A 23,197-nucleotide genomic window follows, 5' to 3' on the forward strand; every position below is an offset into this window, starting at 1 on the left:
TTCTTGAAAGAGAAAAGAGAAGGAAGAGAAGAGCTGAGAAGGTCGGTTTGTGTTTTATCCCTCTGTTTTTCATTAACTTAGTTTAATCTTAGCCAATTAAGTCAATCCCGAGGCTCGGGGTACCGGAAACGTCCCCGAGGGAAAAACGGTAAATTTCCCCAATATTCTCGCCTAAGCTTCCTATCCTCAAATATATCTCCATATATTTATTTCCATAACTCGATAGTCTAAATAACTTCCTGATACCTAAAATACCCTTAACTTATCCAAAGTCAAATATTAAGCCCCGTTGTGACTTTTCCCACTATCGAGCTCCCTAGGATCGCCTCAAGTCGCACACTGCAAATCTACCCACATAATAATGTGGTTCTCACAGATATAACATTTAACCACATTTACATTCATATAATCATACAAGCATGCTTATCATATAATCATGCATTAATTCAATAAATTCACACCTAAGCCAATTATGCCTTCCCAGCGCACTAATCAAGGCCCTTAAGCCATATTAGTGATTTTGGGTCGTTACACTTTCTTGGTAGATTAGAGTAGGCCTTTGACTTGACGAACTCGAGCTTTGGATTTTGTAGCAAAGATCCGGGCAAGAACAGACCAAATTTCAGCAGATGTGCGACAGTTGATGATGTGCCCAAGCATGACCTCAGTAATAGAATTCAGCATCCAATGCGTGAGAAATTGGTCAAATCTAAGCCATTAAAGATAAGCAGGGTTCGGTTCATTACCTGCAAGATGAGTGGGAGAAGAAGGAATGGTTCCAAGAACATAACCATCAAGGTTGTAAGCACGAACGATTGCAAGAACCAATGCTCACCAATACGAGTAGTTTGATCGATCGAGTCAGAGTTGTAGCGGAAGAAGATTGTTGTTTGGAAGGGCCATAGGATCGGCTTCCGGAGCTTGAGCGATGATCGAAGCAGCTGGAGCTGGTGGAGGTTGAACACCCGTGGAGGGAGACAAGGCATGAGAGTTTTTGTTGCCTTCGGTTGCCATGGTAGAAGAGCTCTGGTACCATATAAGAGTCTGCCAAAGAGCTTAGTAAAACATAGGGAAAATGGAGTGAAGTGTTGAACAGTGAGTTAATGAATAGCTCAACCAAGAAATGTTGAGACTCTGTATATTATATATTGATAGAGAGAGTACAAGCTCAATGAGCTGTTACAACAAAATCAGTTACAAAGCTACTATTACAGATAACCAAAATAATAAAATGTTGTTACAGACTCAACCGAAATTATCAGTTAGTGACTAGGCTCAATATCATTAGTTTGGTCATGTCTAATATTTACAAGTAATTAGGCTGATTTATATATAGAACAAAATTACACAGCATTTCTAAATTCACAAGATCAAAAGAGACAAATGATGATGACCTTTTCATGATACCAAATCATGTCTCATCACAAGTTGTTGAATCTAAAAGTGCATCTATCCAATCATGTAGTTAGGGGGACTAGGGTAACTATGCCCTAACTCTTTTAGCTATAATTTTGTACAATGTATTTTTGCACTACAACAAAAATCAATTTTAGGGGCGACAACCCCTAATAAAATGCACCTAATGGTGTACATTAGGGATGACTAATGGGTCGCCCAAAATATTTCAATATCAGAGGCGGTTGTGTCGCCCATAAAAGTTGAGATGTTGCCCCAAATTTTTTCATATGTGGCATAACTTTTGGTTGATGTGTCACTCCTGATATGTCACCATTCACCCCTGATATTTGATTATTAGGGGTGACACCATTTTATTTATACAAAAATAAAAAATTATATTTTAATAATTAGAAAATAATTAATTAAAATTTAAATCATTGAAAACAAATATATTAAAAATAAAAATATTATATTAAATATTCAAATTAGATCATTAAGATAATAAATATCCATTTTTTGTTTTTTTTTGGTAAATCAGAGAGTGGTGTATTATACCAAACATATTTACATCCTACAGCACCCCAAGATGCCTGATTTAATATTCTAATTACAATTGATCAAACCAATTCATGTCTCTTCTAGATGTTAGACTTTTGTACATAATTCCTTTTATCCTGTATTTAACCTCATATTTGATGTTTTGTACAATTTTGTTCACCTGTTTACAGCTATATTGCCATAATACTTCATTCCTATTTAGCCAAATGTGATAGCTCATTGCAGCCAAGGTGACTGTGAATACATCCTTTTGAAGCTACTGTGCCTGCTGTGCCGTATATTACTCATCAGCCCATGTATCAACAAAGCTGGTGTCCTCCAATTTAGCCAATCCTTCATTGCCTGTAATACTCTGCTGCTGAATATACATTCAAAGAATAAGTGTTTCATGCTCTCTACAGCAGCAAGACATACTACACATTCCACCTCTTGACATATTTGAAATTTCTGTAACCTTTCTCTGGCTGGTAGTCTTCCCAACATGATTAGCCAAAACAAAAATCTATGTTTTGGAATGGCTAATTTATCCCACACCAGATGATGCCATACTACTTCTTGCTGTATTGGCACTAACAGGCGATATCCCTGTTTTATCTGATAAGTTTCAGCCTCAAATTTCTGGGTATCCACAAGCTGCTTGAAGCTATTTTTAACAATGGCTATTTGCTTCCAGTACCAGCTGCTTGTTGATGGGGCTTTATAGCTCCACCAGTCAGCTGTGCCCAAGTAGACATGATGAACCCACTTGATCCAAAGGTTGTCTTGTTTTGTTGCCACTGCCCAAATATATTTTCCTATAGCTACCTTATTCCATTCTAGGATATTTCTCAGTCCTAAACCACCCTCCTTTTTGGATTTACAGAGAGTTTCCCAACCCACCATACCATGCCCCAAATGCTTTGAAGTTGCTTTCCATAGAAAGGCACGGCAAATGGCATTTATCTTCTGTAATACTCCTTTGGGCAAAATCATGATTTGGGACCAGTATGAATGGATTGAGATTAATACTGCATTAATCAATGTTACTCTTCCTGCATAAGATAGGTTCCTAGAGCTCCAAGTTCTAATTTGAAGAGTCATTTTCTCTACTAACATTTCACACTCTTCAGCTGATATTTTCTTTGAGTTGATTGGAATGCCAAGATATCTAAAAGGTAACTTACTTACCTCAAAACCATAAATATCATTTATTCGTTGAATTTCCATTGAGCTCATTCCGCAGCAATAGAAAGCTGATTTGGTTTCATTTGGCTGTAAACCAGATGTCTGAGAGAATAATTTGAGGCCTTGTAATAACATGTATACTGATTTGAAATCACCATGGCAAAATAATAGGACATCATCAGTGAAACATAAGTGATTTAACCTGAGTTGAGAACACCTCTCATGAAACTGAAATGCTAATTTGTTACCTACTTTCCTCAAGACACGCGTAAGATATTCCATGCCTAATACAAAAAGCAGAGGTGACATGGGGTCTCCCTGCCTGAGTCCTTTTTTTGCTGGAAAATATCCCTGTAGAGAGCCATTTAGCAATATAGAGAATCTAGGTGATCGTATACAAGTCATGATAAGCTTAACCAAACGTTCCGGGAACCTCAAAGCACTTAGCATCTCTTCTATAAAATCCCACTCCACCGTATCATACGCCTTCCTCAGATCTAGCTTAATCATACAACTAGGCCTTGATTTTTTCCTCCCATAATGCCTTACTAAATCCTGACAAATCATAATATTGTAAGAAATGTATCTCCCTTTGATAAAACCTCCATGATTCTCAGCTATCAACCCAGGTAAAATATTTCGTAGCCTTGAACAGATCAACTTGGCAGCAACTTTATAAACCACATTACAACATGCAATTGGTCGAAAGTCAGTAACTCCAGTTGGACAATTTGTTTTCAGGATCAAAGTTAAGCTTGTAGTATTCAACTCTTTTAACAACTGCCCAGAATGAAGGAAGTTCAATACAGCTGCACTCACATCCTCCCCTACTATCCCCCAATTATCCTGAAAGAAACAGCTTGGGTAACCATCTGGTCCAGGAGCTTTTATACTTGGTATATCAAATATGGCTTTTTTCACTTCTTCACTTGTATATTCAGACTCCAGAAATTTCCCATCTTCCTCTGTTATCACACACCCAGCTTCAACTATATTTAATCTCACTTTCCTTCTGTCTGCCAAGCCTAAGCCCAATAGTTGCTGAAAGTATTGTAAAAAAGCTGAAGTTACCTCCATAGGATTTTCTACCCAATTCCCAGCCATGTTTTGTATTGTATATACTCTATTCCTTACTCTCCTTGCTCTTATGCTTGAATAAAACAGCTGAGTATTTTCATCTCCTTTTTTAATCCATTCCATTCTTGATTTCTGGTGCAGAAAGGAAATATAACTGTTATGAATATGCGAATACACCTGCCTTTCCTCTTCTTCTTGCTTTATCAGCTGTACATTAAATGGATCCTCCTGTAAACTCTGTTGTTTCCTGAGTAAATCTTGAGAAGCTAATGAATCCGCAACTGAGATATTCTCAAAATCTTTCTTATTTATGTCCCTGAGAACAGATTTAAGTCTTTTTAGTTTCTGAACCAACTTGAACATAGTCGTACCTTGAGAAGGCTGTTCCCAACTTCCCTGTACTTTTTGTTTGAAATCTGGTGCTTGTTGCCACATTCGGAAATACTTGAGTGGTTGTTTGCCTCCTCTAACTTCTGGGTATACTGTCAGAGCAGCTGGGGAATGATCCAGACTTCCTTCAGGTAAGAACATAACTTCTGCCAACTCGTATTTAGTGAACCACTCTTGATTGGCCATTACTCTGTCTAGCTTGGAGTATATTCTGTTGTTTTTTTCTTGTTTGTTATTCCATGAGAAAAAACAACCCAAGTATTTGACATCTTCAAGCTTACAATCTTCAATGCACTCTTTAAAAGCTGCAGTCCCAGCTCCCTGTGACCGGTTTCCCACTCTTTCCTCTGAATTTAGTATATCATTAAAGTCTCCTAATACCACCCATGGTTTCCTAATACTGTTTGATAAGCCTTTGAGATCCCTCCACAGTAAGTTCCTACCATTTGCATCATTGAAAGCATACACAAAAGTAATCAAAAAACCTTCATTTCTGTTCCCGGTCTTAACCTCCAAATGCATCATTTGACTTGAACACTGCCTAATATCCACCTAAAACATAGTTGGATTCCAGCTAATTATTATTCGGCCTCCCTTGTGCCATGCATTATTCAAAGAAAAACACCATCCTGCAAACATTCTTGTATATACTTCGCCAAGCTTCTGGGTTTTCACCCTTGTTTCCAAGAGCCCAACCAATCCTATCTTCTTGTTTGAGATTAAATATCTAATCTCATTTTGCTTGTTTGGATTGTTGAGCCCTCGGACATTCCATGCCATAATTCTATCCATTAGTAAGAGGTGGCTCTCGCCCACCTCCACTCTTATCTTTATTTCCATCTGCACTCCCCTATTTCCTCAGGATCTGGAAGTTGTTTCCAATAGGAATAGCGTTTTCTTCTTGAATCCGGACTCTCCACCCTTTCTGAACTTCTTGAAATCCTTCTTCATCCTGTATCTTCTTAGAATTCTCCTTTGTATCCTTCTCTGGATTCTGTTTTACAACCCAAGCTTGCTTCTGAGTTGGTTGCTTTCTACATATGCCTGTCTCATGACCCAATCCTTGGCAATTCCTACACAGTGTCGGCTTCCATTCATACTCAACAAAAATAGATACTTCCTCATCTCTTTCATTTATGAAATAGATGAGTTCAGGAAAATCCTGTTTTAAGTGTACCTCCACCATGACTCTCGGAAAATTCAAGCGTTCTTTCCTCAGAGTAATCTGGTCCACCATCACCGGATTCCCTATTTGGCTAAGTATCTTGAACAGAGCTTTCTCCCCCCAATATTTAAGATCCAGACCTTTTAGTTGTATCCATATTGGTGCCTTCTCTACATTCTCTTTTTTAAAGTCTACAGATGCAACCCACGGCTTCATGATTATAGGTTTCTTATCAAAAAATAAGAAGCCCCCTGATATTACCTCATCTCGCTTCTCCACACTGTGGAAACGAATAATGAAAATGCCATGATTGATCAGCCCCACCCTATCTACCTGCTCCTTCCACATTCTCTTAACAAAGCCCTCAAAGACCCCTAGTGGAGGATTGGCACCTAACACATAGCAAACCATTGCAGAATTCCAAAATGCTATCTCTTCTTCTATATCTTCCATCTCTATCTTGATAGCTTCCCCCCTGCCCTTCCATTAGTCGCTTCCCCAAATTTTCCATTCGAATTCCTAACAGAAGAGGAAATGAGAATGGGAGGAGAAACCACTGCCTTACCTGATTTAATCTTTTGCTCACAGATTTGCGATTGGCGTTCATAAGCTGAAATTGCTGCATTCACCTCTGCATCTTGAGTTGTTGCCCTTGCCGTGTTCGGAGTAGAAGGTGAACCAAGAGCCACCTTCTCACTTCTATCGATTTCCTCTTCATCGTCTGAAAAAAACAATGGGCTGAACCCCTAATATTTCATCGATCGTTTTGACCTTCTTCACAGGATTCGATGAGGTTGGACCAGTCTTCTTCTTGCTGCCCGATTTCTTGATTTGCCGCTGAGCTTTGGTTCTCTTTGCCATGGCTCCAGAGAGAATTCTCTGAGAGAAACAAAAACCCCAATAAAACGATCATATAATGTAACAACCATCGAGTTGGGCATGATTTTCAAGTTATTTTTCAGTTCTGATGAAACTTTGAAATCTGTAGAAAATTGACTTTGCTTGATGGTGCTCGATACCAGCTCGATGGGGCCTTCAAAATCAAGATTTTCATTAAAAAATTGACATTGCTCGATGTTGGTTCGATGGTGGTTCGGTGCAACTATTGTAAGACACATAATTTTTCACTTGGGGTGTCCGTTTGGAGTGATTTTTTTTTTTGAGATCTACACGTTTTAGATGTTCACATACATATTTTCAAAGTTTAGAACTTGAAAAATTATCTTGAACATGAGGTATGTTTTGCATTTTTTCAAGATTTGCATTTCCCAAATGTGTATATACACTTCTCAAACGTGTAGATCTTGAAAAAAAATACCAAAAAAAAAAAAAATCACCCCAAACGGATGTCCGAGTGAAAAATTACGTATCTTGCAGTCGAACACCATATCGAACCACCATCGATTTTTTCATGAAAATCTTGATTTTAAATGCCCCATCGAGCACCATCGAACCATATCGATTTTCTACAGATTTCAAAGTTTTAGATCTGAAAAAAATCGCAAAAAAAAAACCAAAAAATCATGTACAGATTTGTTTGAATGCAGTATTTTAATGTCCTGCGTAAAAAATATTTGTCATTACATTGAGTTCTCGTATATTTTATCTTACCCAAGAATTTTTTTTCTAGAGAGAGAGTTGAGAGGAATGGATTGAGGGAGAGAGGGGGAAGAGAGAAGAGAAAGTGGATTTAAAAAATTATGGGATATGTATTTTTGGTATTGTCAAAAGATTTGATAATTTTTTGAAATAATTAGAAAAACCTAACATTTTTTTAATTCAAAACACCTCATCAAGCATAAAACTCAAATTTCCCTTTATTTATCGGAGTTAGCCAACATTGCTTTTTCCATGCTGACTTCTCACGTGAACTTTTATATTATTATTACATGTAAATAGGATCATATAAAGAAACAAATCATGAACTTGGTCCTTATTACACAACACACATCAAGTACGTACTTAACACAATAATCCTCACTACACTTATTAATTCAAATTAATATTGTATTTGGGCTGTTTGTTGGGGAAGAAAAGTCCCCAATGCTTCTCATATTCAGGGGTCTTTTGGTTCTCATTGAACATGGCAAACAAATAAGTCTCAATAGGCTTCCCTGGTCTCTTCGGAGTCCCTCCCTTCACATGTTGAATCAAGTTTCCATTATAAATCCTGGCGTTCTCAAACGACGTCGCTGTTCCCCCAGCCGAAGGCCAACCAGTCTCCGAAATGACAATCTCCAAAGACCCTCCGCCGGACTTCTCCAGAGCTGCATACACAGCATCCAAGATCGCATCAAAAAGATTTCGGTACTCATTTTGGCCGTCTCTCACCACAACCGACTGGGATCTGAACAGAGCATAGTCAAGAGAAATGTCCTTGGTGTTACCAATGTAACTAAAGTAAGGGTACAAGTTGAGCAACAATGGAGATCTGTTGCTCACCAAGAACCGGATTACAGGGTTCATTATAGGCCTAAAGTCGGACCTAAAAGAACCTTTAGAAGGTGGGAAAGAGTCGGCAAGGATTCCAGTGTGGACCGAGGTCGAGACCTTGATCCGATTCCCAAGCCCAGCGGAGTTGATGGCGTTTTGGATCCTTTCCATGGCCGGAACGAGAAACTGTGCAGCTCTATCGGAGGGGTTGATTTCGTTTCCCACGGCGATGTACTTGAACTTTACGTCGTTGTAGTTTCTGACGTTGTTTTGGATCCACCTGTCAGCTGTCGATTGGCTGTTGGCAATACCTTCGAGTGCATTATTCGGTACACCCAGCATGAGCTCAATGTTGGTCCCTCTCAGAGCTTGAGAAACGGCGTCGTTCTGACCGTACAGTCTCATTCTTCGGATGTTGTTCTGTCTGTAGAGATTCACAACTTCTTGTGGAGGTGGCAAGTTGTTGCCCAACAGTCCGTAGCAAACTCCAATTTGGGCAGCTGCATACATGTTTAAATATTATGAATATTATGTGTAATTTTGTTTATAATAATTGATGCAAAAAGTAGTGTAAATAAAACTTTCATTATAATTAAAAATAAACACATCAATAAAAAGAGAATTGCTAAGGAGTACTAGTAGTGCCCAACACCACAATGATGTGGCGTATCGCTATTGGTGCAATTCAATATCGGATCGCACATAATTGAATTTAATAAATATTATGAGATATCTCTAACTATTTATCAGGTGTCACTTTGTGTGGTGTTGGTCGCCTTGATAAGGTGTCAAATAGCAACACTCCAATCAAAATATCCTCAAGAAATAATAAGTAACCGATTTTGATTCATTAATTTGATTGAAGACCAATGAAATTATGATGACATGATGGTGAATACATAAGAAGAAGAGAATTGATACCCAACACCACAAGTAGGTGGCATACCGATATTGGTGCAATCCAATATCGGATGCCACTTATTTGAATTTAATAAAGATTATGAAGTATCGCTAACCAATCATGAGACGACACACCTCATGTGGTATTTGGCACCTTAAGATGTCAAATAGCAACATTCTAAAAAACTTACGTAGTAATTAGAGAATGAGATGATGAGAGAATGACCTGTTGTGTCTAAAGTTGACATAAGCAGCAACCCAAATAGGAGCATTGTGGAAATGACCATAGATAAATTATTGGCAGCTGCATGGGAATACATCTTGGCCATAAATAGTGATGAGATGAGAGAGAGCTCTTTCTCTCTATAAATTAATAATAAAGATGGTATTTTGATAATTAAATTTTGGTTATTAGAACTGATTTGATCAGCAGCTCCTTTTATAGTCGAAAATTAGAGATTTACTATTTTGCATGCACATGCATATCTAGACTTTTGGAGATACGTCCAAAACGTTTTGTAGCACTCCATACAAATTGACTCATTTGAACCAAGCTATAAAATATCGATTAGATAACCCTACTCACAAGGTAATTGATTAAGATATATAATATATTATTTTGCAAATTGATATTTTTTTAATACATTTTCCAAAATAACTTCCTAAATAGGATGTCGAAAATTTTCAACAAAATGTCTGGAATTTATTTTTAATAAGGTGTGTTGAAGGTTGTTAATTAGGATTTTTGGAATGCTATTTTGTACAAAGTTATCAAAATTTATTTATTATACTTTTAATTGTTACTATTTATGGATAATTACTTTAATATTAAGTATTTGATTAAAATCAATAGTCCATATTTATAGTTGTTAATTAATATTTCTAAAAATAAATTTTAATTTTTTCAAATTTTTGGGAGGGTTACATAATGAAAAACATGTATTTATTATGAAAATATAATATTGTAAACTTTTCATTTTTCAAATACATGTAAATTTCTAAATATAGTTAGTGTCTCTCATTAGTTGGAAACAATATTAATTATGACAAAAAAACAATAACTAAATTTGAAATTAATATAAAAAATATATATTTACTTATTGGTGACTTGCTATACCAAGTCACTATGTTGCACCATCATTATAATTGTTAGTACCACAGTAATTATTAAAAAGTCTTCCATATATATAATTTTGCTATGTATCTATTGATCATGATATTTGGTTTATAATTTGGATAGTTGGCACTACTTCTCAAGTCTAAGAATTCGATAGTTGTAAATAAAAATTAGAGTTCTTTCATTGAAATGAAAAGATTAACAATGATTCTCATGTTAGAAACAAAAAAGAAATTTATAAAACGAATTAATTTATAAAAATTAATATAGTTATTAATACAAGATTGAGGTACAAAAATATATATCGTTAGAATTAATGGTGAAAGCTTTCTTGCAATGATTTGACTAAATGTAGAGACTAAAGAAGGGCCAGAATATATTAATTAAATGGTTTGAGAATGGAATAAAAATTAGAAACAAGTATATTAACAACCTTTTAAATTATATCAATTTTTGTATCAATAATTTATTTTGTGGTTGTGAAAGAATTTTTTCTTTTTCAGAATTTATGAAGAATTTTTTTAGTGAAAAGGTAATAAGATAAACCACCTTTTCATTTTGGTGAGATATTTGCTACATAACAAACGTGGTTTTATACTTTTCAATGTTTTAAATTGGAACTAGCTGGAACGATGAGTATATATCTTAGTTTTAATTATTATTATGTTACTATTTATAGTAAAATCTAATAATGCTGGTATCAATATATTTTATTATTATAATTTAATAGAATTATGTCTATAAAATATTTTAAATATATTTATTTAAATTTTAAATTAAATAATAATTGATAAAACATGTCAAATTCAATATGTAATAATTGATAAATGAAAATGATATAAATGTATAATTACAAAGTACATATTGAAAATATATATAAAGATAATATTAAGATAATTATTACCATATGGAGAAATATTTTTTAAATGCGGGATTAAGAAATATTATGATTTATTATAATGGGTAATTTATTCTTATTTATAATTTTTTTCTAAATTGGAGCTAAAATTGTGTATGATTATACATAATTATACTAATATAGAGTAATACTTTATTGAGGTTTAATTATAATTTGTTGGTTAACATATTTTTCTACATTTTAAACCGTTTACTATTTCTTGTCCTAAAATGGTAAGTAGTTTGTTGGAACTTGTTACCCTTCTATAGGAACAAACTTGGCATACTCTGAAGTTGTGAAATATATAAATTATTAATTATATAATTTATTTAGTCTTTATTAGGTTGAAGTTTGGTTTATTATCGTTTTATATATTATGGTCAAATTTTCTTCAGTTTTATTTAATAAAAAAAAGGTACTTAATCGATGTGCTCATATCTGTCTCACACGAAAGAAAACAAAAAAAGAAAAGAAAAGAAACAAAGTAGTGCCAAACAAAAACAAAGCCAAAGAAGACTGTTATTTTGTTGGCGGCCTGGGCGGCTTTCCAGTCTTGTACTCCCACCAAGACCATGACTTGGCTATTTTGTTAGCATGGGAGGCTTGCGATGAAGCTCCAATAGAGAGTGAAGATTAGCCAAGTCTTGGTATTCCGAGCAGTAACATGGGTCACATGAAATTTTCCAAGTGGCCGTCAGCTTACAAAAGTAGTCGAATAGTCAGCTTTTACAAGTTGTTCGCCAATTGACACTACAAAAATCAGGGCCTATACCGAGAACAAATGTCCTCGGTATAAGCCGAAATGTCCTCGGTATATCTTATACCGAGACAATGTCGTCGGTATAAAGTTGTCGGTACAGCCGCGTCGGTAAAAACAAAACGTCTACCGACGACATTCAAAATGTTCTCGGTATACGTTTTACCGAGGATAATGTCCTCGGTAGAAAGTGACAAATGTCCTCGGTACAACAAACCTCAATTTCTCATCGTACTGGTACATACCGACATCTTGGTGGTATATACCGAGGACAATGTCCTCGGTATAGACTTGTCCCCAATTTTTTTTTATATTTGTTATTCCCTTATTTATTTATTTATTTTGAATTAAATATAAGAAAATAGAATAAAATTAAAACACTTATATTAAAGATATAAAAAAAAAACATAAGAGTGTATTCGTTGAATTAAAATAAAGACTTGTCTTAAACATGATAATGTAATAGTCAATTGTAATAAAATTCATACATAAGTCCTACTGAGTCGGTGCTCCAACATCAGGATCATCGGGTGGTGGTGGTGGGGCAGATTGAGATCCCGGGGTGATACAATGAGTCCGGACATGCTCCTCTAACTGTCGAAGACGCTCTCTCATCTCAGACAACTCTTCATCTCTAGTTTGTGAAGGACGAAAATCAAATGGAGTTCGGTCCCTTATGTTAAGGATACGTCCATATCCTTTCTGGTGGCCCCGTCGTTTTCCGAAGACATTTTGTACCAAAGATATGTCTTCATCTTCAGGCGCACTCGAAACTGGTGTGGAACTCTCAGTATCAGTTGCCTGTGTCTGCTGTGTGTCGCGGTATGCACGCAATTCCTCCTGTGATACAATGTATAATGTAATTAAAATTTTGAAACAATTAAAAATTTGAAAAATGTTTAAAAAAACTTAACGTACCCAAGTATTTTTTGCTGTCTCTGTCACCCACCCTGTGCCTGATTTATGGTGAGTATCCATCCAGCTATCCGGGATGGACTCAAGTTGCCCAGTCTCTAAATTGCGCTGTCACGTACATATATTTTTATAAAATTAATAATTAAACGTAAATAAGAAAAATAAACTAAAAAATAATTAATTAACTAACCTTTTTATAGCGTAAGGCTGGGATTGACTGAGAACCTCCATAGCTAAGCTCTTTCAATTTCTTTCTATTTTCCTTGTTGACCACAGAACGTTTCTGCAAAAAGTTATCGTTAGTAATATATTTAATTAAGATAGTTAAGTTTAGCAAGAAATTAATACCGTAATTTCTGGGCGACGGAAAAAATCAATTGCTTTTTGCCACTGCGTATCCGTGCAACCACCATAACGATTTTGTGGCCCATTAATCGTTAAGTGCTCTTTAATATCGTACTTCCAGTCAGAATACTTTTTAGCACACGAAGTATCAATGCCTCTCAAGATCCCAGGCATATGCCCTTCTCCATATCTAGTACGCCCAATATCAAACAAATCATCCTAATTTACAAACATTTATTAGTAAATATCATATATAACATAAAATAAGAATTAAGATAAAAATACATAAACTACTTACTTCCAAATGTGCAAGTATTCTTTCTTTCGAGGCATTTGGTACTTTTGACCATTGAGGACAGTCCGGATCTGTGTACTGTCGAACAAGTAATCCGAGCTCTCTTGAGAAATTTGAGCTGTACTCTCCGATCTCTTTATATGTTCTCCCCCGCACATCCCACTCGAGAGGGAGAGGACGCCCCAACTGTTCCCTCTTTTCCCGCGTGTTCAATCCCTTATGGCGTCCACCCATCGATCCTCTCCACAAACAGGACATTTGCTTTTTCCAGCATGTTCTTTCCAAAACAGTGCGCAATCATGCTTGCAGACATGGATTGACTCGTAGCCCAATCCAAGTTTCCGCAACAACCTTTTCGCTGCATAGTGCGATTTTGGAAGCTTATTTGGGGCTGGAAATGCATCATGTAACAACTCCAGCATTCCATCAAATATTTTGTTGGGAATTTTTCCCAACACTTTGAAATGCATTAACTTCACTAGGAAATTCAATGAAGTGTAATTTTGACACCCGGGGAATAATGGAGCCTCGATCTCAGCAAACAAATCGTTATAATGTTGCCCACTCCTGTAGTCAGTTGTAGGTATCTCTTGACCGCGCTCATTCTCCGCTTGTTCGTCATTGTCATTTTGCATAAGATCAGTGAGAACATCCATCATCTCATCTTCATCATTTTGATCTATCCGAGCTCTCATTGGTATTATTTCATCCTCTCCATGCCAATGCCAATTGGTATATTTCCGTAGAAAACCATTTACAAAAAGATGATTTTCTAATACATCAATTGTCTGAAATTCAACGTTGACACACCTCCTACACGGACATTTCACCAATCCCCTTGAGTCAACGCACTGCCGGGCTCTCTGGAGAAAATCCATCACACCAGCCTCATACTCATCGGATAATCGATCTGTCAAATTAATCCAACTCTTGTCGATCGACATTGTATGAATGTAGCACTGCACGGAACACTAATCATCAAACTTACAATCAATTTGTGTGTGTCCTAATTCAGAGAGAGGCAAATGTAAGAGTCTTCAATGACTCACCCTCTCTAAACGGGTCTAAGGCTTCTTGTGATGAACACTAAAAAAATATAATATTATCACTATGTGATAATAATACTATTATATCTTTGGTAATAATTTCTTATTACCAAAGAAAAAAGCAAATATAATTAAATATGTTTTTTTAATGTCTTATGCTTTTTGAAGTTAATTATGTTGTTTTATGATATCTAACTATAATATATTTCAGTGTAAATATTATTAAACTTATTTAAATTTGACATATTAATTTAGTATTTATTAAATTACATATTTTACTTATGCTTTATTGAATAGTTTGATTAATTTAAACAAAATTTCTAAAATTTGTTTAAAATTTATTTAACTACTTTAGGATTAATTTTTATTTTTATTAAAATTTAGTTGCATAATGTTAATGTTAATTTTTTTTATTCTTAATTTTAAAATATATTATTTATATAAAAAACATAAATTATTCAAAAATTGAAAAAAAATATTAAAAAAAATACAGAAAAATTAAAAACAACTAACAAATAATATTAAAAACATATTTTTTTAATTTTAATTTTAATAATGATTAAAACTAACAAATATTAAATTTAATTTTTTTAATTTTAATTTTAATTTTAATTTTAATAATGGTTTTCTAATAATATATTTGTTAATTTTATTTAATCAGAACTAACACATATTATTTTTTTACATATTAATTTAGTATTTATTAAATTACATATTTTACTTATGCTTTATTGAATAGTTTGATTAATTTAAAAAAAAATTCTAAGATTTGTTTAAAATTTATTTAACTACTTTAGGATTTAATTATTACTTAAATTATTTAATTAATGTTTATTTTTATTAAAATTTAGTTGCATAATGTTAATGTTAATTTTTTTAATCTTAATTTTAAAATAAATGATTTTACTTATCAATTCACTATTTATTAAATTAGAAATTTTATTGAGTACTTCTACTAATATTCACAATATCTCTAAATTTTACAATTCTATAAAAAATTCGGCAGCATAACGACTATATTTTCATCTATCCCAAAATTTAAAATCCTGCAAATAACACATAAAAAATATCCAGACCCAGATCATGCAGAGAGCATTACAAATTCATTTTAAATAACTATATAATTTATAATTATTAGTCTAAATTTTATTAATTATTCAATTTTCTAACCAAAATATTAAAATTCTACTAAAAATTAACAACAACAAATTAATCATCAATATTCATAAAATCTGAATTTTTACTACTAACATAAGCAAAAAAATTAAAATTGACAACAACAACATACTAACATTACCACCAAAATTTTCAAATTAACACTCAAATATTTAATATGTTTACTAATATGTTTAATACACATAAAATTCACCAAACACAACATAGAATTTATTTAAAAAAAATACTAATTAATCATTTAACAATTTTCTAATTCCTAATATCATTTTTACTAATACTTATTTTGAAAACCTAAAAATAAATACATTCTATCTAATATAATTATTTCAGATTTTTATTAAAATTAATATTATATTATTTATATAAAAAAACATAAATTATTCAAAAATTGAAAAAAAAATTAAAAAAATACAGAAAAATTAAAAAAAACTTACCAATGCCTTCAATATCTTGATAGCAATCCCTATAATCCAACAAAAACCGAATACCCAACCTTCAAACAAAAATTAGAAAATATCATTATACAATTTCATAAATATATATATATATAAAATGAATAAATAAACCATACCTTCAACAAATACACAGAAATTCCTTCACCCTTGGCAATTTTGGGGCTTAAAACCGAGCTTTTATGGAGGAAAACGACTATAATCGGCGGAGGGAGGCGGAGGTTTCGGAGAAAACCCAGAGAAACCAGAGAGGAAGGAGAAGGGGCTTCGCGGCTGAGTGTGATATTTATAAACCCTATACCGAGAACATGTTCTCGGTATAGGTCCTCGGTATAGCAACTAAACCTATTCAGAACCGCGAAAATGTCCCGCGCATATGAAATGTCTATACCGAGGACATGTTGTCGGTATAATGTTCTCGGTATTGAACCTTTTTTTTGTAGTGTGAAAATAGCCACATCAGTTCGAGAGAGCCGCTCAACAGGAATGACTAACATTTTTTATTTATTTAGATAGGTTGATACATGGATATTCAAAATAAAGATAGACTTAAGAACAATGATAGAGCTTGGACTAATATATAGAGGGAATGAGCCAAATTATTAGGTCATGTTTCGCATTAATTGTTTTCTATTTTTTTGTTTTCAAACTTGTGTTTATAGAAATGAGAAGATAAAATAATTTTTGTATTTAATAAAAAACAAGTTTAGTTAATGTATTTTAAAAACAATTATTTAATTTTATTTTAGAAGTCTTAAATTAAAAATTAATAAATACATTTACGAAGAGAATTTTTTTTTAAAAAGTTTGCAATATATAATGAGATAAAGCAATGTGAAAGTAAAAGTGAAGAAAAATAAGGAGTGAGAAATTAAGGAGATAAAATTTGAGAAAAAAGAAATTGAGAAGAGAGAAAATGATGTCAGAAAAATGAGAGAGAAAGTGATGAGAGAGAAAATAATGAGATTATAACCGATGAGAGAGAAAATGAGAAGAGAGAAAAAAAATAAGGAGAGAGGAAGCAATGAGAGAAAAAAATGAGGTTCATTATTTATACTTATAAAATTAATAAAAATATAATATAATGCAATAGAGATTGTAAAAGTTAATGTAAAATATTAATTTTATTTATACTTGTAAAGTTAATTAAAATGTAATATAATATGTTAAAAATCCAAAAATACTAATATGATTCATTATATTTATATTTAGAATATGTATAGTAGATATTGTACGCCCTAAATATCCGCGCACTATTGGCGAGCTAGAAAATGACATAATTCGATCTGCAACGTGTAAATCGTCCACCCGGAGCTGTTTGTTATGGGCCTCCATCTGTCCAACCCGAGCTGATTATAGAGTTAACTGCTACTCGGAGGCATTGTGCCAGCAGTATGAGTGTCACGAGCTAGCGCCACATTAAGCTCGTGATGAGGCAGAGATCTGACACCCGAATCCTTGTAAAGTCAACTACGCAATATAAACGTGCATATATCAGACATCACATGTCTGTTTTATTCCTGATTTCTCGGATGCGCAATATAAACGTGCGCATTCAGACATCACGTATCTGATTTGGGCCAGGCGGCCCATTACCCATCCTTACCTATTGATTAGACCACACTTCACTGTAAGGTTTTATGAATTAATCATCAGTGTCACAGAGATGACGTGAAGGATTAAGAGATCACGGGACGACCCCATTGCCAACCCAGGTATCCTCTTCCTATAAATACCAAGATCCTAGGCAGTGCAAGGAGTTGGCATATTTTTGTAAAGAAATACTCTGTAAGAAATAGCCAAGAGATATCAATAATATTGATTGGTAGACTAAATGGATTTTAACCTTCAAACCACCTAAAAAGAAAGGAGCGATAATCTTCCCATAATGTTAGTTTCTCAAGTCTAGAATATAGTTTGTTATCCAAAAAACAGGCACAAATGACGTAGCAAGTGATTCGCGGACACGTGGCTGACACTTGGCGGAATTCTGATACGGTATCGACCAGAAGAGATATTACAAGTAAAAAATAGTCGAAGCTTACCCGCGACCAGTGTGGTCGCAGGTTCCTCGTGCCTCATGATACTTTTATAAAGATCTTAGTTAATCCCGAAATTAACTCCCATGATTTCCTGAGTATCCGATTATTTAGGAAATAATATCTGTAACAAATTAATGTGATCCCCCTTGAGCCTATAAATAGAGAAAGATAGCTCAAGGAATGGACTTTTGACTTTCAAATTATTTGAGACTAGAGTGATTCTATTTGATACATTGTCTTGTTCTTCAGAAGTGAGTGAAACTCATTGAATCCTAGTTCTTTGATCACTCTTTTGAATCCTATATCAATAACAATTCAAGTGGACGTAGGTTATTACCAGATTCTGGGGCCGAACCACTATAAACCTTTGTGTTCTTTAACGTGTTTGTCCACATCAGGCAAATTCGACTCCGTGTCAGTTGGCCAAAATCTAGGTCAACATTCTGGTGCTTTCATTGAGAGCTTGATACAGCATCGTTGAGAAGATCAATGGCGAAAACTACCAGGAAAACTGGACAGGCGGTCGGCGCTGCACCATCTAACCCGCCTCTTTCTCCTCCCAACGTGGCTGAGGATGAGCCACATTTGGAATTCGATGAGGAAGAAATGGACGACGCGACGCTGAAGAGTACCCTAGGGGCATTACATGAGGTCCTGGCCAATCTGAGGGTCGGCCAGGAAAATGCTGCCGAAATCATGGCGCGGCAGCAACAAGAAATTGAACGGCAGCGCTTGGAGCTAAGTGAAAGGCAGGCGGAGATGGACCGTTGCTAGAGGGAGGCCATGGCAGCCCTCGAGGCAGCCTTACAATTGGCTAAGAATCAAGCTGCACCTGCTTCACAGCCTGATCAACCCACGAATGGGCCACCCCACAGGGGTCCCAATCCTAGCCCACCTATCCAACCCTCGAGCCCACAAAGGCCCGAGCAGCCACCGACACCTCAGGACGATGTCCCGCTAGGAGACCCTGAGGCACAGTCTCCTTCCCAAGCTGGTCGCGGCAATCCCCTGCAGCAAAGGTAGAATAGGACCGGGCAGCAGCCTCGCAGTCCTAGACGCCATAGGGGCGACAAGCCAAACCCTCCGAGCAGAGGACAGCATCCTCTTGGTAACAGGAGGAACTCAGAGTTAGGCTCTGCGATCCGAGGCCCCCCACGACATGGTAATGCACGGGGACCTAACGACCAACGCAGACCACCCTCTAATGCTTGGGAGGTTCCAGCCTGGGAAGGCAATCGAGGGAACAGTCGATCCCACCATAGCCAATCAAGATTCAGAGATGGCCATGGTTATAATGAGGCCGACTCAGGCAGAGGGAATGTCGATCGAAGGAACGAAGAAAGAGGTGGAGGCAGGAGCCAGCCACCTTAGGATGACGAACCCGACAGACGGGACGCAGGGGGCAGCCCAGACAAAATAACGTTTTCAACTGGCTCGGAGCTAGCGAGCAGCGGAGGAGAGACGAGGACTTAAGAGATGTATTCAATGATCACCGCGAGCGGCACGGCGAGTACATCCACCCAGCACCAGAGGCCATGGCGATTCCTGGCGCTGTGCAGGCCCAAATAGATGCCCTCAACCAGACAATACAGCAGCTGGTCGGGGGGAGAACATCTTATATCGACCACGATAGGAGGAAAGGCACTCCTTTCGTCCAAAGAATAGCTATGGCATAAACTCCTAGCAAGTTTAAAATGCCTACGCTTCCAAACTTTGATGGGTATGGTGACCCGGTATCTCACGTCAACAAGTTTGAGATACAAATGGACATTCAGAAAGTGTCCGAAGGCGCTCGGTGCAGGATCTTCCCTGCAACACTTTCTGATGCTACACAGGAGTGGTTTTTTAAATTCCCTCTTGCAAGTATAGTTTCCTGGGAAATGTTCATAAAGGAGTTTTACGGACAGTTCTACGCGGGTCGTGTGCACCCGACTGAGGCAAACCAGCTGGTTGAAATACGCCAGCAAGATGGAGAACCACTGAAAGACTACGTCCAGCGCTTCATGCGAGCAACTGCTGGAGCAAAAACAGTGGGAGACGAAGGGAATATGATGGCCATAACCGCAGGGGTTAAGCGCCGCACTCCTCTCTGGAACAGCCTCCAAAAACATGGGGTTAGAACTACCCAAGAATTCTTGGATCAGGCTGATCGCTACATCAAGCTCGAAGATGCCATCGCCGACGAAGGAAAGCCCCCAGGCAAGGATAAGGGGACCGCCGAGCCCGCCAAAGCCGCCAACGGGTCCAAGCCCAACGGCAACGGAAACGGCAATGGCAAGAATGAGGGGAAACGGCCACACAATGAGCCTTCCACCTCTGACAATAAACGAGCCAAGGGTAACCGTTATGAACCTCATTTCACTAACTATACTGCCCTAGTTGAGTCTCGGGGAGAAGTTTATCAGACCACGAGTTCTAGCGTGCCTTATAAGAAGCATGCCCCCATTCGAAAGGACATTTCGAGAAGAGACACTACCATGTTCTATCGTTATCATAACAACTACGGACATGATACCAACGAATGAAACCAGCTGAAGGATGAGATCGAGTTCCTTATTAGACAAGGACACTTGAGAAGATATATACGGGCCTCGGGAAATTCCCAATGAGAAGCTCCAGGTGGCAACAAGCAAGCGCCCACGCGGCAACGCTCGCCACCTTTGCAGCCTAACCCTGTGACTGGCACATTGTTAGCCATCTGTGGAGGCCCGTACCTCACAGGAAACAGCCGAAAGGCCAGAGAACATTATGCTCGGACTCTGCGCCACGACCAGGACGTCGAGATGATGATTGTGGATGACCGCGCACCAAAAAAGGCTCGATCAGAAGCGGGCGAAATAACCTTCTCTGATAGCGATGCCCAACATGTCCGGTTCCCACATTCTGATCCGCTGGTCGTGGATATCCAAATGGCCAACATGATGGTGAAGAGAGTGTCGGTTGATATAGGAAGTTCGGTGAACATCTTGTATAAGTCTTCACTGGAACGCATGAAGTTGTCCTTTAAGGACTTGGAGCCTTGCAACCAAACAATATACAGCTTCTCTGGTGAGGGACTCGCCCCCGCAGGGTCAATCAGACTACCAGTGATAGCAGGTACAAAGCCTGCTACCAGGACATTACTCGCTACTTTTATAGTAGTCGATTGTCCTTCGGCGTACAATGCCGTCATTGGGAGGCCTATACTGGTTGATCTATGGGCCGTCACCTCTATGTGGCACTTAGCCATGAAATTCCCGACGGACGCAGGGGTGGGACGCGTGCTGGGAAACCAAAGGGAGGCTAGGGAATGCTACAACGCCTCAGTCACGAAGGCAAAGAAGGGAACGTCAAAGAGCACTCCCCCAGATAGGTTGCAGATGGCAATTGATACACAAGCCCAATCCGGTGATGAAGTCACCAAATAGGGTGTTGCCCAAAGTGAGGATAGAGATTTAGATCCTCGCTTTGGGGGTTTTGAAGAAAACGTTGGACTCGTTGAGGACCTAGAAGAGGTCCAACTTGACGAGAAAGACCCGACCAGAGTCGTGAAGTTCGGGAAAAACTTAGAACCAACCACGAAGCATGCACTGGTGGAGTTTTTGCGGAAGAACTAGGAAGTCTTTGCCTGGTCACACAAAGACATGGCTGGGATAGATCCTACAGTTATCAGCCATGTCCTGAACATAGACAAGAGTTTTCCACCCGTGCAACAAAAAAGAAGGTTGCTCAATAAGGATCGGTCGAGAGCCTTAAAAGAAGAAGTTGAGAGATTAAAGGAGAATGGGTTCATCAGGGTGGCGTTTTATCCATCGTGGGTCTCCAATCCAGTACTGGTTCCCAAGCCTAACGGAAAAATGGCGAACCTGTGTGGATTTTACATATCTCAATAAAGCCTACCCGAAGGATTGCCTCCCACTCCCAAGGATCGACCAGTTGGTCGATGCTACTACAGGACACGAGATCCTCTCTTTCATGGATGCATACTCGGGCTACAATCAGATCAGCATGCATCCCCCTGACGAGGATCGCACCAGCTTTCAGACCGATACGGGCTTATACTGTTATAAAGTAATGCCTTTCGGACTGAAAAACGCAGGTATGACTTACCAGCAGTTAGTCAACCACATGTTTAAAGAATTGATCGAAGTAAACATGGAGGTGTACGTGTACAACATGCTGGTAAAGTCAAAAAAGGCGAAAGGACATGTGAAGGATTTGCAAGAGTGTTTCGATGTATTGAGCAAGTACCAAATGAAACTAAATCATCTCAAATGTTCCTTCGGAGTTGGATCAGGGAAGTTTTTGGGGTTCATTGTTAATTCAAGAGGAATCGAGGCCAACCCCGACAAGATAAAAGCCCTGATCGACATGAAATCGCCAGAGAAGATCAAATATGTACAAAGTTTAACTGGGAGGATTACAGCCCTAAGTAGATTTATTTCAAAGTCAACGGATAAGTGCGTCCCTTTCTTTAATCTGCTTAGGGGCAATAAGAAATTTGAATGGACAGGAGACTGCGAGCGAGCTTTTCCAGCCTTGAAAGCCCATATGGCACGGCCTCCTATTTTATCAAAGCCTATCGAAGGAGAAACTTTGTTCATCTACTTGGCGATCACTGAAGTTGCTGCTAGTGCGGTACTAGTACGAGAGGAACTTGAAGAGGTGAACATCGACCCGAAAGACCAGAGCTCCAAGCCATCAAAGAACTTGAAGAGGTGAACATCGACCCGAAAGACCCCTCGAAAGTGGTGAGGCTCGGGAAAAACCTGTGTAATAAGAGGAAGGTGGAGCTGCTGAGATTTCTACAAGAGAATGTGGATGTGTTCGCCTGGTCTCATGAATACATGATAGGGATCAACCCGAGCGTCTTCATGCACACCCTCAACTTGGACAAGAACATGCGCCCAACGGGAAACAAAGGTGCCTGGGCACGAACCGAGCCGAGGCCCTAGAAAAGGAAGTAGCTCGACTTTTAAAGTGGGGCTTTATTCACGAGGCAAAATACCCAAACTGGGTCGCCAATCCTGTTTTGGTCCCGAAGCCCAACGGGAAGTGGCGGACCTGCATCGACTTTTCCGATCTGAATA

At 37.4% G+C, this 23,197-nt stretch overlaps 2 protein-coding genes across 2 annotated transcripts; both read right to left on the minus strand.

Moving 5' to 3' along the window:
• Positions 1–7,546: 7,546 nt before the first annotated feature.
• On the minus strand, positions 7,547–9,489 carry LOC133831541 (glucan endo-1,3-beta-glucosidase, basic isoform-like). The gene is made up of 2 exons (XM_062261890.1): positions 9,312–9,489; positions 7,547–8,685 (listed from the first exon to the last, which is right to left on the minus strand). Exons 1-2 carry the CDS (start codon positions 9,412–9,414, stop codon positions 7,742–7,744), a joined length of 1,047 nt encoding a protein of 348 aa, XP_062117874.1. The 5' UTR covers positions 9,415–9,489; the 3' UTR covers positions 7,547–7,741.
• A 2,771-nt stretch (positions 9,490–12,260) lies between these two features.
• On the minus strand, positions 12,261–13,557 carry LOC133829503 (uncharacterized). The gene is made up of 5 exons (XM_062259215.1): positions 13,416–13,557; positions 13,121–13,336; positions 12,963–13,055; positions 12,776–12,880; positions 12,261–12,697 (listed from the first exon to the last, which is right to left on the minus strand). Exons 2-5 carry the CDS (start codon positions 13,289–13,291, stop codon positions 12,353–12,355), a joined length of 714 nt encoding a protein of 237 aa, XP_062115199.1. The 5' UTR covers positions 13,292–13,336; positions 13,416–13,557; the 3' UTR covers positions 12,261–12,352.
• Between the last annotated feature and the right edge of the window lie 9,640 nt (positions 13,558–23,197).

The sequence above is a fragment of the Humulus lupulus genome, chromosome 4 (genome assembly GCF_963169125.1).
Source record: "Humulus lupulus chromosome 4, drHumLupu1.1, whole genome shotgun sequence".
In the NCBI taxonomy this organism is placed as follows: domain Eukaryota; kingdom Viridiplantae; phylum Streptophyta; class Magnoliopsida; order Rosales; family Cannabaceae; genus Humulus; species Humulus lupulus.

What these genes read in the sequence shown, in the direction of transcription:
- LOC133831541 (XM_062261890.1), bottom strand. Translation starts at nt 9,414, where the DNA reads ATGGCCAAGATGTATTCCCATGCAGCTGCCAATAATTTATCTATGGTC. An exon ending in GTCAACTTTAGACACAACAG is followed by an intron (nt 8,686 to 9,311) that starts GTCATTCTCTCA and finishes ACATGTATGCAG; the next exon opens with CTGCCCAAATTGGAGTTTGC.
- LOC133829503 (XM_062259215.1), bottom strand. Translation starts at nt 13,291, where the DNA reads ATGCCTGGGATCTTGAGAGGCATTGATACTTCGTGTGCTAAAAAGTAT. An exon ending in CAGCCTTACGCTATAAAAAG is followed by an intron (nt 12,881 to 12,962) that starts GTTAGTTAATTA and finishes TGTACGTGACAG; the next exon opens with CGCAATTTAGAGACTGGGCA. An exon ending in AGACAGCAAAAAATACTTGG is followed by an intron (nt 12,698 to 12,775) that starts GTACGTTAAGTT and finishes ATTGTATCACAG; the next exon opens with GAGGAATTGCGTGCATACCG.